At 44.2% G+C, this 9762-nt stretch overlaps 1 protein-coding gene across 1 annotated transcript; it reads right to left on the reverse strand.

The window, feature by feature from the left end:
• Positions 1–2840: 2840 nt before the first annotated feature.
• On the reverse strand, positions 2841–7550 carry RASL11B (RAS like family 11 member B). The gene is made up of 4 exons (XM_044680654.1): positions 7196–7550; positions 6538–6594; positions 5089–5165; positions 2841–4385 (listed from the first exon to the last, which is right to left on the reverse strand). The coding sequence occupies exons 1-4, from the start codon at positions 7353–7355 to the stop codon at positions 3915–3917; spliced, it is 765 nt and encodes a 254-aa protein (XP_044536589.1). The 5' UTR covers positions 7356–7550; the 3' UTR covers positions 2841–3914.
• Positions 7551–9762: the final 2212 nt, after the last annotated feature.

The raw sequence follows: 9762 nt of genomic DNA on the forward strand, positions 1-9762 counted from the left end.
TTCCCTTCCCATATCAAATTACCCTAGACTAGAGCACTTGGGATTATTCCTCAGCCTCCATCACTTTCTGCCTGGTGTCTTCCTCCTCTCTGTGCCTGTTGTATTCCCCTGTGAGAAAATGAGCTCCTCAAGGACAGAGATCCCTTCATTTTTTATTTTGGGGTTCCCTGCACCCAGCTCGGAGCTTAGCGCTTATTAAAAAATTAATATTGGTTGGGTTAAATAGAACCTTTTTGGTGGAGAACCAGAAATAAAATGGCTGCTTAAGCTCCCCTTGTTGAGAGTGAAGAAAACATCTTCTTTCTTGGGTTGGTCATTATAAACCAGATCAGCAACGCTCTATTATCCTTGCGGGGTCACTCCCCACTGGGTCACTCTCTCTAAGACCTCTCTTGGGTTTCCTGAAGATTAAAGCCAGTGGGCTGTTCTCCCAGGCACCCCAAAAGTCAAAGAGACTGGAACACTGAATCAATTATTTTCATTTTTAGATGGATTTATCCACAAACCCAATTATTAGACCTGGAAAATACTTTATTGTCCACATAAGAAGAAAAAGACAATTTTTGACCAAAAGAGTGACATTGCTTCTAAGCACGTTCATAGATTCTAAATGCTGTCTCCCACACTTGGCAGCTTCCTAAATGCTTTGGATAAGAAGTTCCCAGAAGGCAGGGATACACTACCCATCTTGGCACGGAGTGAGGCACCATGCACATTTCTTTGTATGATGAGTGTTTTTGATTTGAAGAAGAGTGGAAAATTCAAAACCCAGACATCAAGACAGACACATATCCGGTTCTAAGGCAAGCTGTCTGGTACAACTTCTCAGAAGGGGATACTTGGCTTCCTCAGCTTCCATGTCTTTATTAGTGATCTGGGAATGGCAGTGAGCAGCCTTCTAATGAAAACAGCAGATGTTATAACCACTAACCAAGCAGACCCAGGATCAACAAGAGGCTAAAAACAGGCAGCAACAAATGTGAGCTTGCTTCAGTTTGAGAAAATGCAAGTGAAGAGGCATGAAGAAAGCTAGTAGGGGAGGTCCTACACCTACCTTGTTCTTAGGTATTGCAAGTACTGGTTTCCCTTTTTTAAAGAAAAGGAAACTCAGGCCTGGAAAGGTTTAGTTACTTTCCCATAGTCACACAGCTAGTGTCAGAGTTGACACTTAAGTCAATCTCCACCCAGTTCTTAGTACAGGGCACTTTTTAAGTATTCTATAGTGCCTCCCCAAGTGACTTCCCCCAAATGGCAGCATTTCCCCACATCATCTCCCTGATCCCTAATAAAGAGTGAGTGGAAGGAAAGAGAATGAAAAGGAAGTGGAAGAGGAAATGGGGTATACAACCCCCATTTTACAGATAGGAGTAAATGCTCATGTAGTGCCATGGTTCCCATTGACTCTGCTCAAAGTTAATGCCAGACATAGACTAATGAGAAATGAGAGGAAATCCTGGAAATGGTCTCCTGGTCCATCTCTTTCCCCTTCTCTGCCCCTTAGAAGGCTCTCAAAATTAGGGAGAATCAAAGAACACAGCTCTTATCAGACCCAGAATGAGTGGGAAGAGAGAAGTAATGGAACACCAGCAAATTGTAGGCTAGCACACTGTTCAGCACTTCGCAAGATAAAAACTGAAATTGGTCCTTAAAAGCACCTCCTTTTTTCCCTATGTAATCACAATAGTTTAGTCAGGATACTAGAGTTAAGCATGTGAAGATCATTAAGCCCTTGCTGCTAAAGCATCTTTAATCCACAAGATCGAATAGATGAGACCAAAATGGAATTTTAAAATAGCTAGCTAATGATACCTGTTAGTGTTTTGGAAATGGGGTGCTATTTTGGCACAGAACTTAAGCCTACAGAGAGACTTGAAAGAGATCTACTGGGCAGATACACAAAGAAATGCCTATGTCATCCCCAGCCATGTCACGAGTGTATGGCAACCATTGTATAGGAACCCAAGGTCTTAGCAGACCTAAAGTATAATGGAAATGGCTCATTTTTTCTTTTCTTTTTTCTTTTTTTTTTTAAAGGTGGGAGGAATTCAGCCCTGGGATTTCTTCAGTGGAGGGAACAGTATTGAAAGTCACCCCACCAATACAAGTTAGCGATTCCTTTGTAATTTATGATACTGGGCTTTCCTTGGTTACTGAGGATGGACAGACTGCCATCATGTACCGGGAAATTAATCTAGGACTTTCTGATTCCAGAGCAGGCCCTCTCTCCTGACTCTTTATTTGCATGATGAGCATGGATATAATACTGGTATGTGTCAAAGGGAGAATTTGAATTCAGGTCTTCCTAATTCCAAGAGTGGCCCAATTTCTACTTTGTCAGCTACTACTCTTCTGGCTCAATGGTTTTTGCTAAAGCACTGAATGACCACCCCAAAGGCAGAGCCTCAAACAGTACTAGACTTTGTCCAAGATGGATAGACAGTGACCTGGAATATTTCAACATTCAAACCTAGTGACAAAGTATGAGTGGAAATGTTCCCAGAAGCAGCTACAGGTTATTGACCAAACTACAAAAAGAGAAGTAAAAAGATGGTCTCCTCAGAGATTCAGTATGGTCTATCAACTATAGACTTGAGACCTTTCTTATTCTTATTATTTTTCTTTGGTGGGGCAGATATTGTCTTAGCATCTTACAAGGGAGAACCACATTTGTCACCTGCCTGAAGTCTTCCTGAGGAACCAAGAGGGAAGTAGGATGTGTTCTTTTCTAGTATGTGACCTGGCAAGCAAATTATCAGTTATTCTTGCTGAATAATGAATCTGTAATACGGAAGGGTAATGTTGAGAATAAAGGCACTGGAGGTAAAAGTTTACTGATCTCAATGAGCTTTTTATTGTACATAAAATAAATTAATTACAGTTTAAGCAAAAGCACAAGTGGCTTTTTAAAGTGCATCTGTATAGTTTGGGGGACTCATTGACCTCCCCCACCCCCATCTTTTCACTCTAAGATGGTGCTTTAGCATTTAGCCACCAGTCATGGCTCAGCCAAGCCTAGAAGGCATTCCAGCTTCATTGCCAAGAGCTGTTATACAAAACACATAATAATCAATTAACATGATATCCACCTGTTGGTTTTTTCTGCACCTGATACCAAAACAAAAGAAAACAATCTGACAGTTACTAACAATTACTAAGTGACTCAACCGCTGCATCCTTTGGACCCAGCAAATCACACCCATCATATTTCAAGCAAGCATCAAGTACCTTTTTTTTGCATTGGTGTAAGCTTACAATCGTATGTGTTTGTCTTACAGAAAATTTAGGCCCAGAAACCCAACAGTGGTATCTATTAGTAGGAAGCATTTTGTTCCTTATTCATGAAGGAATTTGGTTGCCCCCTAAGTTAGAATGGCATTTTGCAAATTAATTTTTTGTGCTTCGGCACTGGAAACCTAAACTGCTATTGCAACATCATTCTTCTGGGCAAGGGGGGAGGTAAAGAGAAGCAAGTGAATGCTTTACTTGAGTTCTTCTAGCCTCATTGTACATCACAGTGTCCATACTTTTCCTGTGAAACAACAATTTTCCTGTGAAACAACAATCAACTGGTTTCTTTACAAAGGTGGTATGTGTAGACAAAGCCACAGCACTCATAGCCCACGAGGGGAAGACGACACATATTATTTCACTGATTCAGAGAGGTCCAACCCTTCTGAATAGCATTTATCCTGCTGGCCGCATGCTAGAACGACTTCATGAACGTATTCAAGGCTCATCGATTCTGTCCTGCCAAGAGAACAGCTCTTCCCTTTCTGCAGCAGTTCAGAAGGAGCTCTCAGCCTCTCAGGTTCAGCCCTTCCTTAGACCCTGTAGTAGCAGAATTCAGCATTCCAAGATTGGAACTTCAGGACTACTTCCTTGGAAGACCAAAATCTCTCTTAAAAGTTCTGCTTTCAGACTGAAGTGACAGTCCTCACTTTAGCAGAGAGGGCTTGCTTGAACCTCCTCTTCAGGTCCTGCATATTGGGAGACTTTGGCCTAGGAATGAGAGAGGTTCTCCTCTTCTCTGGTGTGCTAGTGACCTGCTGTTTGTGACTCACTTCTTTGCACAGGACGTGGAAGGCATTGTAGACATCATTGTAATTCTCACTGACAGACACTTCGTAAAATGTGCAACCCAGCATGTTGGCCAGCTGCAGTCCATGCTGTGGCTCTACCTGCTTGATATGGAGCAGATCTGCCTTGTTGGCCACAATGACAACTGGCAGCCGGGCCCCTGGGTGTAACTGCTGGACATGCTGGTGCAATTGGCCAATCAGCTCATAACTCTTGTAATCGATGATGGAGAAGACAATCACCACAGCATCAGCCCAGCGAATACATCTATTCAATTGTTCATTGCAGCTCAACCCTTGTTCGTGGATCTAAAACCGAGAAAGGTCATGAATTGATGGGGATAGAAAAAAGCCCAGTTTGGTCAACTTAAAGTCTAAGTCAGAAGAGTCTTTTGGACTCACACCATTGAGGGTCATAAATACAAATTACATTCCCACACATTTTGACTTTCTTAAGAATATGTTGATCCAGCTGCATGAAGCTGGAATAAATAACCCTGCAGCTCACTACACTCAAGTGGAAAATTGACCTGCATAGTACTACACGCAGAGAGACTTTGTAGTTCCACAAAATGGGAAATTAGCTGGCTAGACAGTAAGTCTGGGGAAGTGAAGATATGAGCTGGAAGCATTTAAACCTGGAGAACTGCCCAGTTCAAGGGAGAGAGAGAGAGAGAGAGGAAAAAAAAAAAAAACCCACTATAACACTAGTATGGCTCTTTTGTCCACAGAGTAACTTTCCACAATATAAAACTGACTCTGAGTCTTAGTGTATATATCCACACATTTGGTTTTTAATACTAAAGTTTTTGGTTACAAGATTTTTTTCCCCATTTCAGACAGTAGACTTCTATACCCCAGAATTCCTCAAGCTGTGGCTGATCAGCTGCTAAAGAGATTCTCTTAATGCTCCATTAACTTACAACCTCTCCTTTCATAGCATTAGCTAGAGTAAGGACAATGCCACTTTGATGTAAAACAGATAATGTCTACGAAACTATAAGGATCTCACCTGGACTCCTGGTGTATCTTGAACTTGAATTGCCAGTGTTTCTCCCTCTACTTGGACCTGCCGGGTATAAAGATTACCTATTCAAGTGAAAAAGAAAAGAAAAAGGTTATTTATCCCCAAATGAGAAAGTTTTCAAAGCATTTCATTAATGGGGGGGGGGAAAACTAAACAAAATAAACCCATTTGCCCCAGTAAGTTCTAGTAACTTGAAATCTTATTAAGGTTTTTGTTTTTAACCAAAAGTCCATTGATACCAAAAGCAAAGCAATCTGCTGCTATTTAACAAAAGAATACAACATTATATTTATAGAGTCTGTTTTTTTATGACAGGAAACTCATTTGTTTTGAGAGGCTGACCTCTTCCCAAACTAAATTTCTATATATGAACAAGCATTTCCTCAAGTCTGTTTCCTTGCTGTAATTCATCAAATCCAAGAACATTGGAGTTGGCAGAGGCATGACATCATTTAATACAGCCCCCCAGTTTTACAGATGAGGAAACTGAGACAACAAGATTATGCCTGGCCCATGGTGCCACAGTTAATATGTGGCAGAGAACTTGGCCTCAGAAACCAAGTGGAATGCTGCTTTCCCTGCACCATGGTACCTTCTAATGTGCGTGTTTTTTCCAGTCCTGGATCACTACTTGACACATTTATCATTTAACATATCTGACCTCTAAACAGGTTGTCAGATAGTTAAAAGTACAACCCACACCATCCACTAAAGAAAACACTTAAAATAATGATTGCCAAAACAAGAGCAAGTTGCCTTGACTGATTTTATGGTGGCTAATAGTTTAGTGGGTATATTAAATAATTGCATATAGACCCTTCACATGTTTCTGAAGGTTTTAGCATACTGGATATGTGTATGAGTACATGTAATATATGTGTGTGTTCCTCGCCTCTGGTTCCTAATAACAAGGATTTTAAAATGTGTACTCATAATTATTCAGTCTAGCCCCTCCCAAAAATAAAATCAAAGTCCCACTTATTTTTTTTTTCTTTTAGACACTACTAATGAAAGGGGGTAGGTTTAGGTTTATAACTACTCTGCTTTGGTCTTTGGTTTAAAAGGTCAAATCTGAAAGCCAGGACTACAGGGGGTAGGACCAGGCTATCTTTTTTATGACTCTAGCTACAGTGTTTTGGAGAGTGAGCCTAAGTACAAAGGGTACTTCCTACTGAGGCTCCAATAGTTAAAACATACCAAGGAGAAGAATTCTTTTTGGAGTAAAATGATGAATGAGTCCAGAATGGAACGAGGCCAGATGGTAGGGTGAAGGGATAGGGTGGGGGGAGGGAAGGAAAATTTTGTAAAGGCTGGAAGTCACAAATGTCAGGATGCTCACAGACTGGCTCTTTTTGAAGGATTTACTTAATCCATACCAGTAATGGTACCAACCCAGCATTTCCCCCAAAAGAAGAGCTGTTAAAAGATGCTCACCTGCATTTCTTTCATAGTCGCCAATGAATCGTTTGGTCAGGAATCGTACCACCAGTGCTGTAGGTCAGAAAAGAAAAAGGAAACCCGGTTATCCTTTGGAATGACAGGCTAACTGAGAGACCCACTACCTGGGCTGTGAGCCCAGGCTCAGCAAATAGCTTCCCCAGGGAATGGGCGGCAGGAAGCCAAGTGAAATACCATTTCTACACTCATTGGCCCGGATCCTTGACCAGAACCACACTGGGAGAAGAGGGAAACAACAATTACTCTATTCGGGAGCTGGACTGATCATGTAGGGCAGTCCTCTGCCTCTGAGTAGGGCTGTACCAAAGTCCGAACAGGTAAGTAGTAGTCCACATTTTTAAAAGGACCAAGAAAGCAACTTCACCATTTCCCCCAAGTGACTGGCTTCATGGTGAGAGGAAATCAGAGATTAGAGACGATTAAGGAAGGTGGGGTTGGGGGACGAGAGTGGCAAGAGGTGGAGATCCGTAGGAGCTCCCAGATCCCCGATGCGCTTTACAACCCTTGCAATAAATAAGGACTATGATTACTCCCCTTCTCCAAATCGTAGTTGGAGGAGGAGGAAGTCACCTAGTGGCCAGCCAGAACAACCCGACCCTCCCAGAGCCAGTGCGGGTTCGGGCCCAGGACTCACCGGTCTTGCCGACTCCGCTAGCCCCCACGACAGCGATCTTGACTAGGCGGCGGCCCGACACTGCGCTCAGACAGCAGTCGATGGAGGCGGCGGCGGCGCTGCCGCTGCTGCCGGGAGTAGGGTATTCTGCAATGGTGCACATGTTCTGGATCAGGCGCATCGCCCCGGCCGAGGGCTGGACCGGACAAGGCGGGCGGGGCTGACTGGTCTGGCTAAGGGGGAAGATGGGCAGCCGCACCGGAGTCTCGGAGTGCACAGCGGCGGAGGCGGAGATGGAGGTGGAGGCAGCGGCAAGAAGCAGCGATAGCTCCCGGAGCTCTGCAAGAGGTTGTAGCCACTAAACGCTGCTCGAAAGCTCAAGCTTAGGGGCAGAGTTTGTGGCGGCTGTCTCCCAGCGCGCAGGCTATTTTGTGCTGATTTGGCCCTGCCCCTCGCCACCCGCAGCCAATCCAGTCATGGACATTGGGGAGACTCCGCCCCCTCCTGAGCCGTTGGCTGCAGCCCCTCCGCCCTTCTCCCCACCCCTCCGCCCCTCTCCCCTGCCTTCAGCCCCTGCTGAAAGGGGCGAGTCCAGTGCGGGGCCCCGTGAGGCTGCTGAGGCTTCCGGGACTGGGGAAAAGTGGGGCAGCCCAGACCTGCTGCCACACTACTCCCGGAGGTGAGCAACATGTGCGTGTCTGAAAGCACCTGAAAAGGACACTCTTAGCCCTTAGGCATCCTCAAGGCTAGCCACGGGAGATGTGGGGGGCGCAGGTGGGCCAGGGGCACGAGAGCCCGTGGACTAGCAGGCTGGGATGGGGGTAGGGCATAGAGGGAGACGCTATTAAGTTGACTGCCCAGCTCAGAAAGCCGGGATGGGCTGTCTCCCTCCCCGCCCCCTCTCCAGCCCACCCAACGTGGGCATACTCTGCCAGCTTCGTTTTACAAAGGTTGTCTCTGTGCCCTCCCCCTTCCATAAACACTTGCACATGTAGGGCACTCTCTCCCTCATGCATCTGCACGCCCTCGCTCACGGGCAGGTACATGCTGCTGAGCAGTTCTGCCAAACTATTCATTCTCTGCCCAGCCTTGCTACAGCTAGGAGTAGGGGGAGGGGAGGAGAACAGCCGCCTTCCCTACAGCCACATCAATTCCTCTTTTCTTTGTGTCAAAGCGCTGTCTTTGTGTGGGTGAATCTCCACCTTCCACACCGTGGTTGGGTCTGTATGTTTATGCCTTTGTCTCTTTTCTTTCTCCCTCATTTGGGATGAGATTACATTGATTAGTTTTAAATTCGTTTGTGTTCTGTTTATGCCTTAAATAATGGATGGGATACAGTTGCAATAGATTGTACTAATTAACTATGTCCATAATGTGACATTCAATCGTAAGTAAAATAATGGAAATATGGAAGTTTTTTTTTTCTATAAAGTTAAGAGTCCTGGCATTAAAAATAAATAAAACAATCAGGCCTGCAGCATCATCTCATTCACTCACCAACAATTTAAGTGCCTACTGTTTACAGAGTGCAAATCTAGGGCCCAAGAGATATAAAGTTAAAATAAAATGCATCCTTGCTTTCTTGGACGAACAAAAAAAATCATTTAGTTAGGCCTGCACAATAAGTCAGAAGATATTTATAGGGCACCTAGCAGTACTGGCACTCACTGATATAAATACATATTGCTACTGTCAACATGGAACAATCATGGAAATGACTAGTATTGCTGCTGCTGCTACAGCTACAGAGAGGCAGAAATCCCAAGGGCCTTCCTTTGGTCTTTAATTTTGGAGTCATCATGAATTTTAGAAGTTCATGACTTCCACCAATACAATCACACATTATTTCTAACCTGTGAGATTCTTCTCCATTCCTTTCCACAAATTCTCTATAGAAGATATACCCAAGATATTGGAGACATTCCTCTCACTCTTTTAGTATCTTTTGGGGACCTCTGCAGCATTTGGGCTGTCCACACGCTATGTGACTCCATGCTAATAATACATGACCAGTCCACCTGCTATTTTACTTGTTGGAAAGAGATCATAGTTTTCTAGACTAAGAGCCAGAAGGGATGCTTGTGGTCATCTGGTCCAAATCTTCATTTTACCCAATCGTACAATGACAGAGCAGGAGGAATTCAACCCTGCCTCCTCTCACTCTCAAACAAATGCTTTTTCCAGTACTCTTGGCCTTAATGTCTTGCTCTTTTAGTCATTCACAATGTTGACAACTCCAAGGCACAAGGTAGGGAAGACTCACCCCGTTGGATGTATTTGTGAGGTGAAACTTAACAAGACTCCCAAAGAAGATTCCTCACCAGTATTCTAAGGCATAGGATTCATAGCACTACATTAATGTTCTCACTTCATAATGGGGTGGAGTGCTGAACTTAGAATCATCAAAGCTGCATGGAGGGGGCAGCTAGGTAGCTCAGTGGATTGAGAGCCAGGCCTAGAGATGGGAGGTAGGTCCTAGGTTCAAATCCGGCCTCAGACACTTCCCAGCTGTGTGACCCTGGGCAAGTCACTTGACCCTCATTGCCTACCCTTACCACTCTTCCACCTATAAGTCAATACACAGAAGT

Source organism: Gracilinanus agilis, chromosome 6 (assembly GCF_016433145.1).
Source record: "Gracilinanus agilis isolate LMUSP501 chromosome 6, AgileGrace, whole genome shotgun sequence".
NCBI classification, from domain to species: Eukaryota; Metazoa; Chordata; class Mammalia; order Didelphimorphia; family Didelphidae; genus Gracilinanus; species Gracilinanus agilis.

Coding starts and splice junctions, on each gene's coding strand:
- RASL11B (XM_044680654.1), bottom strand. CDS start 7,355: ATGCGCCTGATCCAGAACATGTGCACCATTGCAGAATACCCTACTCCC. Junction 6,595..7,195: donor TAGCGGAGTCGGCAAGACCG/GTGAGTCCTGGG, acceptor TCTGACCTACAG/CACTGGTGGTACGATTCCTG. Junction 4,386..5,088: donor AAGATACACCAGGAGTCCAG/GTGAGATCCTTA, acceptor TCTCGGTTTTAG/ATCCACGAACAAGGGTTGAG.